General features: G+C 41.2%; 1 protein-coding gene across 1 annotated transcript; it reads left to right on the forward strand.

The window, feature by feature from the left end:
* Nucleotides 1-237: 237 nt before the first annotated feature.
* Nucleotides 238-18,641, forward strand: LOC140949494 (helicase-like transcription factor). Its single transcript, XM_073398653.1, has 16 exons — nt 238-604; nt 4,114-4,339; nt 4,682-4,756; nt 5,501-5,809; nt 6,386-6,660; nt 7,489-7,766; nt 8,407-8,526; nt 10,152-10,294; nt 11,091-11,234; nt 11,860-12,128; nt 12,740-12,919; nt 13,828-13,952; nt 14,641-14,945; nt 15,826-16,119; nt 17,008-17,088; nt 17,606-18,641. Exons 1-16 carry the CDS (start codon nt 330-332, stop codon nt 17,753-17,755), a joined length of 3,249 nt encoding a protein of 1,082 aa, XP_073254754.1. The 5' UTR covers nt 238-329; the 3' UTR covers nt 17,756-18,641.
* Nucleotides 18,642-19,387: the final 746 nt, after the last annotated feature.

Consider the following 19,387-nt stretch of genomic DNA (forward strand, 5'->3'; position numbering starts at 1 on the left):
AATTGTGGGCAAGTCGAAGTTACCCTAGCCTTCCAGAACTTCGTCACGCGTTCCTTCCCCACAAACGCCGGGAGGATTGCGAGACGATTGCCGCTTGATTGTCCCAATCGCCTCTTGCCTGTCCCAAGCTTAAGTCCCAAGCCTAACTGCCCTTGCCTCCCTCCACACCCCCTCACCAGTCTTCACGCTTCCAGAAGGTCATTTGATACGCGTTTGAAACGCGGGCGCGAAAATTCGCGACTTCACCTCAATCTCTCTCCCTCCACGTTGAGCATAAGCTTACTTTCGCCTTAGCTTAGCTTCTATATACCCTTTAATTCTGGTCGCAAATGTCTAATTTTCTAGATATTCCGGATTCGGATGATGAGTTGGACCATGAAGTCTGTTTTGGGGGTTATAGAGGTGATATTGTGGGCATACGCTACTATCGCGGGACTGTGAACAACAACGAAATGGTGTCGCTCACACGTGAACCTCACAATCCGTACGATAGAAATGCTGTTAGGGTGGATAATGTTTATGGAATTCAAGTGGGACACATAAAGAGGGAGCTTGCTCGAGCACTAGCGGATGTAATGGATAACAGACTGGTGCGATTAGAAGGGTAGGTTTTGGCAAAGTTACCTTTACTTATGTGATAGAGTCGACGGTGTGTCGCTGGTTTCTTCAAAATTTGTCACATGTTTTAACATGTTATTTTATGTTAACTGTTGTTTAACCGCTTGTGGAATTTACCCCTTTATGCATTAATATTGATTTACATATCTGCGCATTTTAAAATACGAGCGAGTAGGAAGAGAGAAATAAAGAATTGCGTTGCAAAACTAGATGCAAGGCGTACATAGAACCGATATGATGTAATGTGAGAATTTCTCTGGTCCGTTCCCAGGGGTATTTAAAAAAGTTTGGTTTTATATTGGCACTTGAACAAATTCCCCAGAATGCCAGTAGCTACAACACTAATAGTTTTTAATACAGTAAGTGGCAGCTGACCCCAGGGGGAAGCTGCTGCTTGAGGGATACCATACACTACTATCCCAAAGAAAACAAAACAGTTAATAGCGCTTTCTACTAATGACGTCACAAATTTCTGGTCCCGGCTGTGACTCAGACATTAAACCTGACCAGTGTAAGAGTTTAGTATGGGAAAGACACGTTTTGCAACAAATTTTCGTCGTCTTTGAAGATGTTTATCGTTAAAGGAAACAAAATCCAGCTTGGTTTCGATAATAAATATCCTGAAAATAATCAACTCGTGCCAAGACAGCGTTAAACGTGGAAAAACCTGTACAGATGAGTAGTTTTATTTCTTATGCGGAATCCTAATGCTGTGGGTAAAATTGTGTGAAAATGTGTGGAGAGCAGGGCTTCATAGCCGTGCGTGAAACGGTGCATTTGGCTAAATTTATAGGCAAAGGTTGCTCAATTTGTTTTTCGAGTGCTTATGTTACGCTACTTAGTACTACAGGATATAAAGTACTAAAGTATTTGTTGGAGATTTATATGGTCTACCTGGCCGCACAACAACAGAACAAACTTATACAATTTCCGGTCTGTGCTAATATTGGTGTGCTTTTCACCTTAGATATTCTGTCACAGGCTTGCCAGAAGCACGTCCAAACTCGATTTTCTCTTTGGCAATTTCGGTTTTGGAGTATTACACAGCCAATAATGTTATGTCATGTTTCAGTGCATAGCGGTACTTTCTGCCTAAGACAGAGAGCCAGGGATCCGATTTCAGTAGCCTTCTTTGATCGAGTGGCTTTATTTTCTGATTTTAACCATTTATTTGAGTTACTGGACCAGGTTTTGCTCCCAATAGCAGTAGTACCGTTTATATATTGGAATTATGCTCAAAAAACATTTTAAAAACGTTCACTGCGAATTTTATGAACAATTTTCATGTCGGAAATGTATGTTTCCCATACAAAGCCTTGGAGTAGAATGCAAAGTTTGTCTGAGTCACGCTGGGGGTCTAAGGTGACAAAACCTATTTTTAGTAATAGTATAAAGCGCTATTCGTCCTGCATCATTTTTTGAAACTCTGAACTGATTTTCCGCAGTTCACACCATATTTCTGTAGAAAAATAATCTTGGGCCCAGTTGTTTGAAGGATGGCTAACATCCACTGGAAAAGTCTGTGTCCAGTGGAAAACACCATTGGTATTGGTTTCCCGAGTACTTATCTGGTAGATAGAGATTTATGTGGCCCCTGTTGTTCAAGCTTTGGACAGTGCTATCCACTGGATATTGCAGCTGTGAATGGAGCGATATTTCCATTGTTGCTTTTCTCCGCCAACTCTTTTCTCAGTATGTGAAACAAAAGCAACAATAGGGAAAAAAAGGCATCAAAGGCATCTGAAATGGTCAGCGGTCAGTAGGAAAGATGGCAGTAATTTTTCAGCTCCATTGATAATATTTACAGTGAATTTAGCTTATTGAAGCTGCCTACATTTGTGCTTTAGTATTTGCTGACCTGTAATTTATGTCTATTTAATGCTGAAGTCAACTGGCTGCCTGGCCCTGCTAAAAAAGATAAAGGCGCATAAGAGCCAAAAGCCCAAACAGCCGGAGCTTATCCCGGTTTCCTTAGTATGAAGCATACTTAGGAGCATTGCCCTTTTCCCCCGGTTGGGATGCTAGTCCATCGCAGGGTTACCTAAGGCTGTGCTCTAAGGGAAAATAAAGGGAGCCCAGTGCTCTGAACCTGTAAAATCTAGGTTGCCAGCATATGATTTGTATGAAAAAACTAAGATTTTCTAGTCATCTAAGAGCAAAAGTTGGGCCCCAGGGGCCACCGGATTCTGCTAGAGCACAGCCCTGGTTACCCCAGTAGTATATTGCCGGTACCCAGTTATACTTATTTATTCATTAGAATATAATCTTCGCCAAGAGGCCTGGATCACTCACAGAGCAATTTCCACTACGAGGTCCAGGAAAAAAAAGAAAATTAGTAATACAACTTTAACAAGAATGACAATACTTTAGAAACAACAAAAAAAGAAACTGAAATGTAAAAACAGAATTGGGGAGGACGTCAATAAAAAATCAAGAACGCATACGATCGAGCATGCTTTTCAATGGCCGACTATTGTGGCATTTATTACACAAGCACTCTTAAAGGTCTGGGGGATGTCAACATCATAAACAGACCTAGTGAGATACAAGTAGTGATTAAAAAGATCTTTTTTTAAGTGCACTGCTGAACAGTAAAGTATTCCCGATTCTTGGGGCTCTACAGGGAAAACTGTTCTCAAAGGTGACGGTGTTGGCCCTAATCGTATTCAACAGTGTACCCTTGCTCTAGAAGGGGTCTCTTGCTCTTGCTCTCTTCCTCTAGCAGGGGCACCTTGTGACATATATTTGCAGTTGCTTGCCTCCAGTTCTTCGCAAAGTGTTGTTGCAATAGCTTGCTGTTTGCGTACCTTTTTGTGCTTTGGTTTATCCCATCCCTCCCTCCCTCTTGAGTTATGGGCCAGGTAAGTATTGGTTGGTAAGTATTCCACTGAATTTTTCAGAGTGACGGTGCCTGGTGTGGGCCGCTCGCAGGGTTGCCATGGATACCTCCTCCTCATGCTAGAGCATTGCCCAGCTCCACCAACTTTGTAGGCACCAGTGCCCAAGCTCATCTGTTGGTGATGAGTTTGACTAAACATTTTGATATGTGCACCAAATCTAAAAATTCGTGCACCTGGCCACCTCGGTGAAACAAGACAAAGTGGAGTAAAATTCCTTGTCTAAGGAAACAACACGACAGGCGAGGCTTGAACCCACTGCTTTTCCGATCCCCTATAGTTATTCCAGGCAGGCAGTACTCTGATAATAATTATTTCACTTTTAATATTTTCATTGTCTTCATTATTGTTGAGAGAGTGAGCAGTACAAATAAAGATTGATGTTGCTCATGCAGGCAATATAAACACAAGTTCTCTTTGTAAAGAAACATTTTCAAAGAAATTTGTTCCTGCACCACGCTGTCATGGGGTTTGCAGACTCTTGCCTTTATTTCCTTTAAGGACTTTTTAGCCCCCAAATTTTCTGCAATAACAGGAGTTGACTATAGTTTTACAACAAATTAATGATTTTGTGAAAATACACCATTTGTATTTTAAGGGTTGTTCCCTTTGGAAAAAACAACATCTATACCATGCCTTGTGATATTACATTTTGGGGCAGACCAGAAAATGAACAAGAAGTTCTCCAAAGGATGCGTCGGCATGGCTACATGTTACGAACCTTCAGGGAACCAATTCCCCCAAAGAATGGAATGTCAAGTGCTACCTCTGCTGCAATGATGAATATTGGCAGACCACCTTCTATTAAAATTTCTCATGATCAGGTAGGTTTCCAGTGGAGTCAATGTATAAAATATACTTTAGTGGTGTTGTGTAGCACATTTGCTTTAAAAAACTGATGTCAGATATAACTGCTAACATCTGGCATTAAAAAGATGTTTGACTGGGAGATCAGATGAACATCAGACTTACATGGTTATGTCTGAAATGAAGAATTGTGTAATTGGGATTTGTTGCAAACTTGGAAGGATAAGGTTGAAGTCCGGAATTCACCTTTTTGGGGGCTTAGATTTGTTGTGGTCCTGTGTTTCTGTACACCATTTTGCAACATGAAGGTTACGGTAGTTTGTGATTACTTCAATTATAAAACTTATTTGTTGTATTAGATGACAAGAGAATTGGACAAACTGTTTCAGAAGATAGGAGAGAATAGTAAAGTGGCTACTATTGAACCAGCAGAGGTAATTTATTGTCTTTTTATTTGTTGTGATAAAGTTACCATTGAATTGATGGGAAAGCTGAAAGAATGGTGGTGAAGCTAGATGGCAGTGGAAAATATTAACATTAATAGTGGTCCATCCGTAATTTTTCCCTCGTAAATTACAACATTTTTTAGTAAAACTGTTGTCAGAATGGATTTGAAGTTCCTGTGGATGGCTTCCTATCTCTGATAAGGCTAATGAGATGCTTACAAAGTTGTCAGTGTATAAGGGTTATCCCCACGAGGGTTTTTCTGGGTAGAGACCAGCAACATTTGGTACCGTAAAATTCCGAAAATAAGCCCCGGGGCTTATATTTTTCAAAGGCCCTTTGTGAGGGGCTTATTTTTGGAGGGGCTTATATTCGGAGGGGCTTATCTACGGAGGGAAATTTGCGTTTCAAACTTGATTGGGCTAGCCTTGTAGTTGGAAGTAAATTTACCGTTTTTGCTTTGTTTTACTTTGTATTTGAAGGCTATTTTCCAAGTACAAGCGCCGGGGGGGCTTATATTTGGAGGGGTGATTTAACAGAGGGCTTTTTGCCTTACTGGTTTGGAGGGCTTATATTTGGAGGGGCTTATTTTCGGAATTTTATGGTAATTCATTGGCAGGCTGCCCACTCCAGATACAGATACTCCTTCGTTCCACTTGGGTGTCTACTTATGGAAACTTTTACTGTTGTATGTTAGTGAAACTTTGTCAATGATAATCTTCTTTTCTGTTTAGGCTATAAAAACCAAGCTGTTTCCACATCAGAAAAGAGCTCTTGCTTGGATGGTTGCTCGTGAAAAGTGTAAAGAACTTCCACCTTTCTGGAAAGAAAGAAAGGCTGGTAAAGAGATTCAGTACTTTAACACAGCCACAAACTTTGCAACAAGCAATCGACCAAGCTGCTTGCTGGGTGGAATTCTTGCTGATGACATGGGTCTTGGAAAGACTCTGGAAGTTATTTCTCTCATTATCACAAATTTTTACAATGGGAAGCCACTAGTTACTTTGGCAGATAAGAAAGCTGGTACAGCCAAGTCTTCGAAGGTTAGTATTTTATCTACATGTAGGTATGTAAATTTTTTGTCCATTTTTTGCCAGGTTATTCTCTCATCCATCTTTCTCTCTCTCTCTCTCTGTTTGTTTGTTCATTCAACCCTCTTTCCTTTCATTCAGAATTGGTTAAGGTACTGCCTAGAGCGGTCATACCACATTTGGGAAAGCATTATTGTCCCCTTGGTTACTGTACATAACAACGTGCAGCGTGCAAAGAAAGTTGTGTCCGAAAGCCCGGGGCTAGTGGATTTTGCAATCGGGCTAGTAAATCCTGTTCTTAACTTGCCCAAAGGGCAAGTGAAGTTTTTTGGGAAATTCAAATTACAGAAGAACTGTGACCAATATTGCTCATCAAAAATTTTTTTGGGCTACTTAAAAGACTCTTGGGCTAGCACATACTAGCAACAACTTGCCCGAATGGCGAGCAGTAAAACTGACTTTCTTTGCATCCTGAACATGGGAAATATGTTCCTTTTCCATTTACAGAGACAGAAATGATGTAATCTTTGTAATGATCATTGACAAGTATTAATGAGTTCCTAATGATCACTTATTCCCTCTTTTTAGCGTAAAAGTAAGCGACCTAAATGTAGAAGCCAGAGAAAGACAAGAAACCACAAAAGAAAGGATGATAATTTTGTGCAAGACGACGATGAAATAGATGAAGTTATTTTGGATGATGAAGATGAGGAGGGTGATAGTGATGTAGGTGATGAAGATGATGATGAATGTCCTGGTGATGTTTCATTTAACATGACTGGAAAAGAAGATCCTGATTTCAGTCCTGGTATAGATGCTCTCAAGAAGGAAGCTGCAGCTTTACCAACCAGGAGATCTTCCAGGTTGGTTATTCCTTTCTTCGCTTACAATAAATAATTATTCTTTTTTATCCCCCCCCCCTCTCAAATAACCTGCTCCCTCTAATAAGCCTTTTCAGGGGAAGAAAGTTAATAGGCCACCCTCTCTGTTAACTCCCCCTCCCCTCCCCTTCCCTGATTATTCTTCACTAATAAATGATAGACTGTATTAATCAATCACAACTGTAAAACTTTGTGTGAAATGATCCAGGATGGTTTATTACCAACTGGAAGTTCAGATTTGATTCTGATCCTTGGCTGCATGAGCTCCAAACTTCTTGTACTCGAGCTTTTCCACTTTGTATTCTAGTTATTTAAGGAAAACTGATACCATTGTCTTTTCTAAATTAAATAAGCCTCCCTTCAGATGGGCTTGAAATAAATAAGTCCCCTTGGGGGCTTAATATAGGATTTACACTCCAGTTCAGTTTTTCAATTCACACTTTATATATTATTTACATTTATAAGAGAGCTAGTAACCTAAGAATAATTTAACAGCTGTAGTCTGCATAGCAAACATTTCTGCGCTGGTACAGTGGAACCTCAATATAATGAACCTCTATATCACAAAGTCCTCAGTTATAATGAATGATTTTCTTTACCCCAATAATGGTAAAATATATAGGAAAGAATCTCGATATAACAAAACGTCATTATGGTGAGTACTATTTGCCAGTCCCTCGGCCCTTCATTATATCAAAGCTGCACTGAGAGCATAAAAGAGGAACGAAATTTGTCATAGAACATGCAGTTTGTTACTTAACATACCATTACTTATTTCAATATTATTAAAATAAATTACTGCACATGCAGGTCCGCCAAGAGAACTGTGAGGTATGTTGAAGCAGAAAGTGGTGACGAAAACAGTGACATTGAAGAAGTGAGTAATGTTTCTGCCAATGCTGCAACGAAGATCCAAATGCCCTCTCCAGGCAAGAAACAGAAGGTTTCAACAAAGCCAAAGTTGACAGAAGCAGAAGATGCTGAGCAGCCAACTGTAAAGGAAGGTGATCTTCCAAAAAGTAGCAGATCTAAGACAGCCAAGAAGAGAGGAAGGAAGCCAGCAAGCAAGAAGAAGAAAGGAAAAAAAGGTTAATGCGACTGTCTGAATAACAAATTGTAGTAATTTATATTAACATCATCTACTAGACCTTGTGTAAGTTGAAACTGATGGTCAATACATTGTAAATTTATTCATCTGGTGAAGTGGTAAGTAGAGTTAGAAGTGGTAGAGAAAGGAGTGGAATTGGGGGTGTTGTCCTGAGTGGAGTTCTGTGATTTTGTTTCTTCTACGTCCTGCATCCCAGATGCATAAAATGCACCAAAGACTAGACTGCGAGCAGTCCGTCTTTTCTCTTAAGATCCGTCAAGTTCTCAGATAGGGTGCGTTTGGCACTGAAAACATTTTTACACCCTTGTTTCTCGCGGCTTGCAGCTTGTGGCTTGCGACGTCATTTGGCAGGGAAACCAATGGTAGCGTCACCAAATGTCGGCTGTTTTCTCGGGCAAAGGACACTTCAGCTTTTCAAAGACTCAATGTAGCATAGTTGAACCTCTGTGAGTGAACACCTCTCTTAAGCAACTTTCTCCCATGTGCGAACATCTATCCAAAACACCCCTGAGTCTGGGGGTTACGGTTTTATGATTTTCCCTTATTTTTAACCTAACATTTTGAGTGGTTGCTTACAGGAGGTTTACTGTATTGCATTTGCTTTCTTGCTGATTAAACAGGCAAGCATGAACCTGCGTCTGTCACTACTGTGGATTTAACAGAGGAGGAAGCTAGCAAACCACCCTTACCATCCCTCCCTCAAGATGCTGAAGTCAAAGACACACCCTCACTTCCCACAGGTAAAAGTGAAATCACAAAATAGTGTCTTGTTGTTCGTGGTGTCTCCATCTTAACTTCTTTTAAGACTCAGAGCTGCATTTGAAACTCTCACATGGCAGTCTGTCCATTGGTGCTTTATCAATGTGAACTTACTAGTTTATGCTACATAGCAAATAATCTCATGTCTGACTTACACTAATTTTACTGGCAGTTAAGGTCACAACTTCTGCAGTTGCACAAAAAGAAAACAAAAACTGAAAAAATTCAGGCGTGCCGGGGTTCAAACCTTTACCTCTGCCCCCTCTAAGACGGACAACAGATAGCCTGCATAGCAAGTGTGAGTTCGTCGAGAAAGTTAGGAAGAGAGCAAACCTTTTTTCCTTTCGCTTCCGCTCTACCTTTTGCGCAATAACTTGATTGGAAATGCTTGCTACGCAGGCTAGACAACGGACAATTTTGAGACTGTCAGTGGACAACTGGAATGTGATTTATGTTCTAGTGAAAAATACCTCAAAATGGAAGTGTAAGTTGTAGTTGTAGTCTTGCCCCAGTTTGCAGAGGTATACTGTTATCCTTTTAGACCACGAAGCTGTGAACGTGTGCTTGTGGTGAACGTTTGATTACACACTGAGTTTTGATAACAATTAACAATGTTCCAGTTTTAGCTGTTTCATACAAGTTAAACAGACATGTATTACCGGTGTCAGGTTACCTCGACTCTCTATAAGCCGGACACCTTTATAAGATGGACAGTCGGGGCTGGTCCTGAAAATGTTCATCTTAGATAGAGTTGACTGTATGTGGATTTCATACATTTGAACCGTAGAATGAAGGAATAAATGTAAGGAAGATCCTTGCAGTTGAAGAGCACTGCACAGGTACTGAAGAGATCAGGAATAGAATCCTGGTAAGCCTGAAAAAAATTTTGGGCTTTCTGTTCACAACTACGTATTAAGTTTGGAATCAGTGGAATTTCCCTGCATAACTGTTACGAGTTTTTTTTCTACATTCTGCAGTTCAAATTTATGAAATTTGTGTGTTCATTATTTCACTAATTAACCAACTGCCTCGCTTAAGTGGAAGGTGCCTGGGATATCCAGGGGCTTCCATTGTGGCCAGCCAGCCAACCCTAGGATAGAATACTGCCCCCATGGCTGGCAAATCCCTACAACCCAGCCATGTGCCCCCATTCCAGGCACCTGTCACACTGATGAAACAGTGGAAGGAAGAAAAACAAGGGATGGGGGGGGGGGGGGAAGACGCTAAATGAACTGCTCCACAGACCACTGCACAAATGCTCAACAAAGAACTCACAGATCCTAGCAGTGTACAAGACTACCACGTACCATGTGAGCCTGCACTTGCGGAATTGACCGCTGGATGCCCGCTAAGCTCATGGGTCGCTTGACCACTTAGCTTGTGGACCCTTTGACCACTAAACTTGTGAACCACTTAACTGCTAAGCTTGTGAACCGTTTGACAGCTAAGCTTATGAACCACTTGACCGATAAGCTTGTGGACCGCTCGACCGCTAAGCTCGTGGTGGTTAACTTTGTTAAATTACATTTAACCAAATTTTTGGTATTATACTATATATCTATATCCACGAGTGACCAAGCAGTGGTTTTGTTTCATGTCTCTATAGCTACACCAAATACTACATCAAGCCAAAGTTCGTCACTGCCTCAAGTTCCTCCCCCTGTCCCTCCTCCTCCTGAAAAGACTGCACCCCTCGGACCTAGACCTACATTGGTGATCTGCCCTCTCTCTGTACTCAGCAACTGGCAGGTAAAATTGAAACACCAACCCACAGACAGCTGCCACAGAAGTTGGCCTGCACGAAAGCTTGTAGAGATAAGCCAGATAATTTTTCAAGAATTTTTGGAAGGGAAGAAAAATAAGTGTGCAGACTAGTATGTCTAGACACTTGTAAAGTTAGGAAATCTGAAAAATAGGTTTCTTTACCACAGGGAAAAACGAACGCAAATTTTGTTGTCAAGTAGAAACAAGTATTTAATTTATTAATGAAATCTTTTCTACCTTGTTAAATTTCATTGAAATATTGTAAATCAAGGACATGGTGAGTCATTGCATCCTTTTCGTTTTTATTCGGAGTAGGCTATGGTACATTGTAGGCAGTTTGACTTAGATGAGAAATGCCTGACTGAACCACTATACACTTAATGTCAGTTCCGGAGGGAAACAGTTAGTTTTGTTTTCCCGAGAGTCCTGATGTTTCCCGAGACAAAGTCGAGGGAAACATCAGGACTCGAGGAAAACTTGCAGTGTTTTTCCCGCCTTCTGTCATGCCACTTTCCACCATGCCTTGATCACGTGCTGTAATGTATCCTGAGCGCCATACATTGCTTAATGTATCACGATCGGGATACAATTAATTTTTTTCAAGGCCATGTGACCAAGAATTAGCCAATGGCTGTCTCTGTTTAGTTGAGTGAAAGTCTAGGAATATAACAGTGTAATTTAATTCTAATAATTTCGTCACAACCAAAATGTTCACTACTACTGATGGAAGTCCTTTTCTGAGAAAAAGTACTCATATTTTTTTATTTTGTTTTTGCTCAAGGACCAGTTTGAAGCTCATGTTCACGAGGACTTGCTTAATGCGTACACCTACTACGGTTCTGAACGCACCAAAGACACCAAGCTTCTTGCTGAGCAGGATGTTGTTCTTACCACCTATCAGACATTATCTTCTGAATTTTCTAAGGTATGAGTCTACATACACATGTATTTCTTTCTTGGGAAGAGCATGCTAGAATCCGGCTGGGTACAACAAAATATACGAACCACTGCGGAATTTCCCTCCCACATTCTGAGTGGTTAGACCCAAGCTTGCTTCCCGCTTGCTACTCGCCGTGCGCACTGCAGTGAGATTTTTACGCGGGAAAATATTCAAAGCTACTCGACTGACTGGCCATTTGAGGTTGTGCGAGAAAGACTGGGACTGGGTCGCTGTTGTGTCAAATTGCACCATGGGACTGTTTTTGGGACGTCATCATCAGTCATGGTTTCAAGAGAGAGATTCTGGAAACGAGGCTGCTTCATTCATTGGCTGTTACGAGGTTGCGCAGGAAAGTGGATCGAAATTGGTCCACCAAGACAAACAGCCCTAGCAATTCAACAAGCCTACCAAGCACAAACTCAAAAATTGTCGTTTAGTTTGAAAGTTTTCTCGTTTTCCTGGTAAATTTGTCTCGGTAAAAGCGGTCACACACACGGTTGTATTTTTTCTCGAAGCAAAAGACCTTTATCTGCGAGAAAAAGGCTCAAACAAGACGCAGCTTTTCCTTGAGGATATTAAATTTCAAAAGTGATATTTCTATTTTATACAGGGAAAATCACCGCTTGTGAACACGGTGTGGTTGAGGGTTGTTCTTGATGAAGGTCATGTCATCCGCAATCCCAGCGCCATGATGTCCAAAGCCGTACATGCACTGAAGGCCGACCGCAGATGGGTTGTAACTGGGACTCCTATCCAGAACTCCATGAAGGACTTATTCTCCATCATCAGCTTTTTGAAACTGGAGCCGTTTACCGACAGACAGTGGTGGAGACGAACAATGGAACGGCCGATCAGTGAGGGCGATGAGACTGCACTGGGGTATAGCCATTTTCATACATACAACAATTTTTTTTTTTTATTTAAAAGTCTGTGATTTGATTGGTTTGACGGCTATCGAATACGTACGCATAGGCTTTTGGTTGGTTCAGCGACCTCTCGAGAAGTCAATCAATACTTTGCTTTGACGTCTTTATTTCTTTATTCAGCAAAACTATGGGAGAGAATAGAACGATGCTTAAAATTCACTGAGGGTTTCTTTGGAGCCAAGCGAGTAACTTTCTGAATCATGTACTCATGTCGCGGCGTTTTCACCGACCAGTTTATTTTTTAGCAAGAATTTGACGCCAATTTAGACCAGTCTTCAAAACCTACAGACCTAAAAATGGTATTTTTGACCTTCTTATGGCGTTTAGTTTTCCTTTTTGATATCTTTCACTTCGAATTCACTCATAGACGGAGCGTACCTTCCTTTTTTGCAGGAAAAAGGACTAAAATAAACCTGCCTTTGAAAGTGCCGTGACATATGTGGAGGCCGAATATGGGAGATGTTCGCTCCGGGTTGTGGGCTTCTGGTGCTCTAGAGTTTTGATTCCAATGTAATGCGGTGTATGCCCTTTACCTTGTAATTTGTACTTTTTACCCTGTTACAGACGTTTACAGTTGCTCATGAGGAGCATTGCTATGCGGCGTACCAAGACTCAACAAGTAGACGGAAAGCCATTGGTGGAGTTACCAGACAGACAGGTGTTTATACAACCAGTTGAGTTGTCACTTGAAGAGAGAAAGCTGTACGACTCCATGGCAAAAGAGGGAAGGCTGGTCATTGGAAAGTAAGTATTTTGTAACTGAATGCAGTGGCGAATCCAGGGGAGGGGCCCGGTTCTCCCCGCCCCTCTTATTTTTAGACTAAGCTGAGGCCCGAAGGGCCAAAACAATTATTATTTTGGGAGACAACCCCCCCTCCCCACCCCTTATGTAAGGCTCTGGATGACCGGGACCCCCCTTATCTCAAGGTCTGGATCCGGCACTGGAATGTGTCTCACTCTGCAACCTCAAAACGCTTTTGAAGCCTCTTTTGAAAGCCACTCACTATAATTTTCCTCTAGCCTGTTTACAGACCCTCTATCTTCTCTTTAGAGATCGCCGAGCGCGCGTTTGAAAGTGACATTTTATCCATGGTTCGTACAATCTTGAAAAGGTCTTGAATTTTAGAGGTCGTTTTGAAAAGTCCTTGAATTCGATTAAGGTCCTTGAAAAGTACTTGATTCCTTTATTAGGTCTTGAAAAGTCTTTGAAATTCACTAGCTTGTTTACTCCACAGCACTGTCTGTGAAATTACATTATTTCGCCGAGGAAAAGTTGGCTCATCCTCGGTGTAAGAACCTGCAAAACTCACGGGTAACGTAAAAACATATTTGTGCATGAACAATATTTTATTTCTGTTTCTTTAAATATCTCAAATGCTATGTTTCTACCTCAGAAGCAATTGCCAGTCGTACCCAGTGACTGTTGCCATTTTGCCAAGTGTTCTTACGGAAAGTAGTATGAAGTAATGTGATCAATGTAAATGAGTCCATTCAGTGTTTTAGCCAATAAGGTGTTCAAAGTGGGTTGAAGAATGCCGATTTATTGAATAATCTTAGTCCGTGAAAACTCTTATTTGTTTTTTAAAAATCCTTGAAATTTGTTTGCCTGAAGTTGTTTGAAACATGTAATTATCATCTTATCCCACCTTCAGATATTTCAAGTCTGGTACTATTCTTAACAATTATGCCGATGTGTTGGCAATTCTGATGAGGTTACGTCAACTTTGTTGTCATCCTAAGCTGTGCGCAGCCGCTGCTGCTTTGTCCGTTACTGAAAGTAAGTTTCGTGACGTCATAAGCCCGCTAGAAGGCTCACTAATTTGAAGTATCGCGCGTTTGTCTTAGTGGCCGCTTGCGCGAGACGGCGATAAAAGAGAGGCTTACCTTTTCTCGCCCTTTTCTTCTCGCCGGCTTTACCAGATCACGAGATTCCTCAAAAAGGCGAGCCTGATCGCAGTCTTTGAAATTGTCATTCCCAAGTAACATTCTCTCACCCTTACTGTCTGGCAGCTGCATTCTTATACCTTAAGGTTCCGAGGGCTGTGACTAAGGTCACTTTTTTTGTGACAGTATACGGATCCGAACTGTCTCTAACTCAAACTTGAGGGGAAAACAATAGTTATCTATACATTAAAGGCTGTTTGGATTTCGGACGCAATAAATGCTATAAAAATGTTAATGCTTTAGCTGGACTTTTTTAGAGAATTATTGCCGTTCGTTTGAAAGCTACGTCAAGCACCTGTTACAGTAGTTTCATCTTATATAGAGACATTTTTTCCTCGCTGTCTTGATATCGGATAGAACACTGCGTTCCGTACTTGATTTATGGCGTCAAGAATTGTGGTAAAAAAGTGGTTTTCGTGCGAATCTGAGTGACTCTTCAAAAAGCTGCCTGGTTCAAGAAAATCTGATTCAAAGACCATCAAGATTGCGAACTCATGTTAAAATGTTTTTCCTCCAAATAGACTGCTCCACCCCTGAAGAGCTTCGAAAGAAACTTGTGTCCACGTTGGTTACCCTGTTGAGCTCAGGCGCAGACGAAGAATGTCCGGTGTGCCTGGATTCCCTGTGCGCTCCAGTCATTACACACTGCGCGCATGTGTTCTGTCGGAGATGTATTGAGGACGTAATCAAGACTTCGGATTTGAATCCTCGTTGCCCCCTTTGCCGAGGCTGTATTGGAATGGATGTACTAGTGGAAGTACCCCCTGAGGCTGAGGAATGTATTGATGAAACTGATGGCGAAGGAGAGTGGCACTCGAGCTCCAAGGTTTGATTTCTCACAGGGATTACCAAAACATAGAGCTGGCCAGCATGTGGCCCGTTTCTCGAAAGTCCCAGTTACTTTTCGGGTCCGAAATCAAATATTCAAACCAACAAACCGGCCCATTTTGTTTTGTGAAGGGATAGTTCTATCATGTCATCTGCAAAACCGTTGAAACCTCTACCTTAAAGAAAACAACAACAGCTTTTCGGGCACTGTAATTATTGGGACGTTCGAGGAAGGGCCGCTGACCCGTTAAAAACCCATGCTATTTAGAAATATTGACTGTTTTGGCTGGGTTTGAGTTCGCCTGCCCACAGACGTTAGGGAACTTAAGTACCCGACGTTTTCTAGGGGGCGACGGCAACCGGAAGTCAAATTTACTTCCGGTCCACGTTTCCCGCCGACATGGGCAATTCTAATAAGTAGTGGAATTAACCTTTCCTGCATGCGAGCAAGCTCCTTATTTGGGGGATATTGTGAAAAGTCACGCGCACGCGCGAGCGGCAACCGAGAGGAGAAGCAAGAGCGAGGGGCGGGAGAAAGAAAGGAGAGCTTGCAACGATCTTTAATCTTTTTTTTAACCTGGAAACCGCAAGAAACCGCAAAGCGTGAAAACTTTCGCCGGAAACAAGAAATGTGTCAGCCGCCTGTCAGCGTCAGTTACGCCGATTCCTTGAGAACAAATTATTACACCACTGCACAAAGACAAGACTTTTTCCTCCTTTTCCTTCGCCCCTAGCTGCTCGCTTCGCTCACCCAAATGCCGGAGAGCTTGCTCGCAGGCTATCAAGGCGAGATTGGGTTCATAAATGAAAATGTGTGCCACTGGAGTGTAATGCGGGAGAGAGCCATAGTTGACACCTTGTGTAATTTTCATTTCCAGGTTGATGCGCTGATGTCTCTATTAACCAAGCTTAGAACTGAAGATCCCTCGGTGAAGAGCTTGGTCATTTCACAGTTCACCTCCATGCTCAACATACTAGAGACCCCTCTAAAAGCCCAAGGGTTCAACTTCGTCCGTCTCGATGGTAAAATGTCTCAGAAGCAGAGAGCGGAAGTGATTGAGTGGTTTAATGAGAAGAGCCCAGATTCCCCTACAGTAATGTTACTGTCATTGAAGGCAGGTGGAGTCGGATTGAACCTAACAGCCGCTTCCAGAGTGTTCCTTCTTGATCCTGTATGTAGATACACAATTTTTATCTTTTTTTTATAAGAGGTGGAGGATATTCTGTTTTTTTTAGTTTTGACCGTAATCAAATAAAGTTAAGAGGGAGTTTTAGCAACGACGACCTCGACGGCAACGAGAACGTCAAAACAGCAATAAGTTTATTAAGTAAAACAACAAGTTTTCACGTGCATCACGCTTTTTTGTACATTTCTTTGCCGTTACTGCACGACTACGGCGTGAAAATGCCTAATTTCGCACTTTATGGAGGAGGTAAACAAGCGACGACGAAGTTTTATTTCTCTTTTTAAACTTGAGTGCGGTCCCCAATATATCACCTCCAAGGAAATTAGCCTACATTAGACATTTTCCGCGAACTGGAATAAACGCGACAAAGTTTGAAAAAACGCTAATTCATTTTAAAAGCGACGTTTTCACTGCCGTCGCCGTCGTCGATGCTAAAACTCCCTAATTTCTCCAGAGTCAGAGCGAGCAAACGGGCCCTAAATTGTCCTGTTTTGACATTGCAGTCATGATAATTATTAGCATCGTCATCATTATAATCGTCACAAGCAGCGTCACCATCAACATCACGTAGACAACAAGTAAACACTAAAAGCTTTAAACCTCGCCAAGTGCAAACATCAAACCGGAGAAGTGTATCTGTATTTCCGCAAAACAAACAAAGAGTGATCAACGTCAACTTTCTCCAACAACATCCATACATCATCAAGAGGAAAGGCTATGAGAATCAATAAGATGATCACCAAAGGGAAAAGGCTTTGATCTGTTATCAAATTCTTTCAACTAATTCTGACAGGAATCGATTGAGATCGGTCTGGAGAATTTTTGTGTGAATATTAGGGCTTAAAGGGTTTTAAAATTTGTTTCTCATTCTAGGCTTGGAATCCTGCCGCTGAGGATCAGTGTTTTGATAGATGCCACAGGTTGGGACAAACTAAGGATGTTATTATTACAAAGGTAGGGTTCCTGTGGCACAACTCCAACAATCGTATTATACTTACAAACATAACTCTTATTTAGTCTTCAATCTCTCTTCCCTTTTAGCATTTAGAGTATTATATTTTGTTTTCAAATGCCTTGTTAGTTGTATATCGATAAATGTAAATGATGCTCTATCCTCGAACCCTTTTACTTTAATTTGCCCTGGCCTGCAGACTGACAGTATCTTGATTTTGCAGCGGGGCGTCCGCCCTCCTTTTTGAACATTAACAATCCCTGTTGTCGGTTTTTCACATCCAAGAAATCTCTGTTCGTGCGAATCCATAATACTTGTAGCCCATCGTTTTATTTATACTTAAAATACTTTTGAAACAAGTTGATGGAGGGATTCCTTTAGGCGGAGCAAAACATAAGTTTCTTCTTCCTTGGAGTCTAAACATGAATTCAAGAGCCGCAGTTTTCCTGCAAGTTCTCGCACAACAGTGTTGCGTTAAAAGACGAGTATACGTCTTTTTACCCACTTTTACTTTACTAGTTTGTTGTGAAAGACTCAGTGGAAGAGCGCATGCTCGAACTGCAGAAGACCAAGAGAGAACTGATGGCTGGAGCGTTCAAGACCAAGTCATCAGCGGAAGAGAGGAGACAGCAAAGGATTCAAGACGTCAAAACGCTCATGGATTTCTAGCTACGCAAATTCTTCCCATTTCAGATGGACGCGGAGAGCAAATTTTCGATAGATATAAGACAGAATTAGCAAAGATAAACCAACATTTAATGAACGCGAGAGCACGCAGAAAGGAAAAGCTTGACCCTCAGTGCGTAATTTGCCGCTCAGTTTGGTGATGGGCACGCGCCGTCGTCACCGTCTTCTTGAGAGACACACGTCAACTGGAAGTGTGGCACTTTTTCCTTTGGAATATGCATTGATGCTAACAAATTTGTATTGCTTAGTATCCATTCTGGTATAAAGACAATTTTTTGTGAGAATTAAGAAGTCCAGTTCCGGTTGACGTGCATTGGTCAAAAACGCCTTTGCTTTGCTTTTCCCATTAGTAGTTGCTCACTGTTTTGGGCTGGGTAGCATGGACGTTGTTAAGTATCCTGTTGACAGTAACGACCGGCGAGAAAGCTGGGGTTCAATTTGTTCGATACTATACTCGTTCTTGTGTTTGTTTGAAGGCTGAGAGTCTGTCTCTACAAACTGAGTAAGGTACTCTTGTCCTGCTTTTCTGATAAGTTTGAATTGATGTTGTGAAGGTTTTACTGCACAATGCTTGTTCGTGAACAATAAACGGAAAAATACTTTTGAACATATTGAATAACGAAAAGCGAAAGAAATGAAAATGGGTCTCTTTTTATCGTTTTCTACTTGTTACAGTTGTGTTTGGTTCACTAGCCAAACAAAGAAAAGATTAAGGGTTTTAAATATTCATGTAATTGCTAAGAATTTTGCTACCAAAAGAAAAAATTATTTGTTGGTGTTAGAATCATTATTTATATATTTTTATCAGAGATCAGGAAAATAACTTGTAATGAATGTTATAAATGCATAAAAGATACCATTATATCTATTTTTGTGTCTCAATTATCTCCTGTATGTATGTAATGACAGAACATGCCCTGTTTTCGAAAGCTACCGACGGCGGCAGACTGTTATAAAGCTGAAGCCCCCCAAAAACCCTCTCGATCTCCTTCATTTCCCACCATGTCATGTCTGGAGTTGTTGTTGTTATGATGATGATGATAGTAAGTAATCAACTTTATTTAATGAGGGTAGCCCGTTCAGCAACGAGGCGGGTATCCATAGGGGCCCTGAGAAATGAAAAGTATACTCTTTAAAAATTCCCAAGGTATATACAGGACTAAAATAAACAATAACACTGCAAAAAATTTAGGTAGGTCAATATAAAGTGTGCGCTAAGAGGTAAGAAATTAAAATTATAAGGTAAAATTCTCGGTTAGCATCTTTTTAAAACTATTTACAAACGTGGCATTTTTAACATTATTGGGTAAAGAATTGAACTAAATAGCCCCTGCATACTTAAAAGTTCTTTTGCCAATGTTACGTTTAGGCTTTGGTGGGTGCAGATCATTGCTTCTCCTAGTTGCATGATTGTGCAAATCTGCATTCCTTTTAAAATATTGGGTAAGATACTTAGGTACTAGATTATTTAACCACTTAAAAACTAGAATGCATTTATGCATTTTTCTTCTGGAAGCTAGATTTAACCAGTTTAGCCCACAGAAAGTGTCATTTGAGGTGTTCTTCCGTAATATAATTCGAGCTGCATGGTTCTGTAGGCGGTGTAACTCTTTG

This window comes from Porites lutea, chromosome 10, assembly GCF_958299795.1.
Source record: "Porites lutea chromosome 10, jaPorLute2.1, whole genome shotgun sequence".
Lineage (NCBI taxonomy): Eukaryota > Metazoa > Cnidaria > Anthozoa > Scleractinia > Poritidae > Porites > Porites lutea.

Coding starts and splice junctions, on each gene's coding strand:
- LOC140949494 (XM_073398653.1), top strand. CDS start 330: ATGTCTAATTTTCTAGATATTCCGGATTCGGATGATGAGTTGGACCAT. Junction 5,810..6,385: donor GTACAGCCAAGTCTTCGAAG/GTTAGTATTTTA, acceptor CCCTCTTTTTAG/CGTAAAAGTAAGCGACCTAA. Junction 8,527..10,151: donor CACACCCTCACTTCCCACAG/GTAAAAGTGAAA, acceptor ATGTCTCTATAG/CTACACCAAATACTACATCA.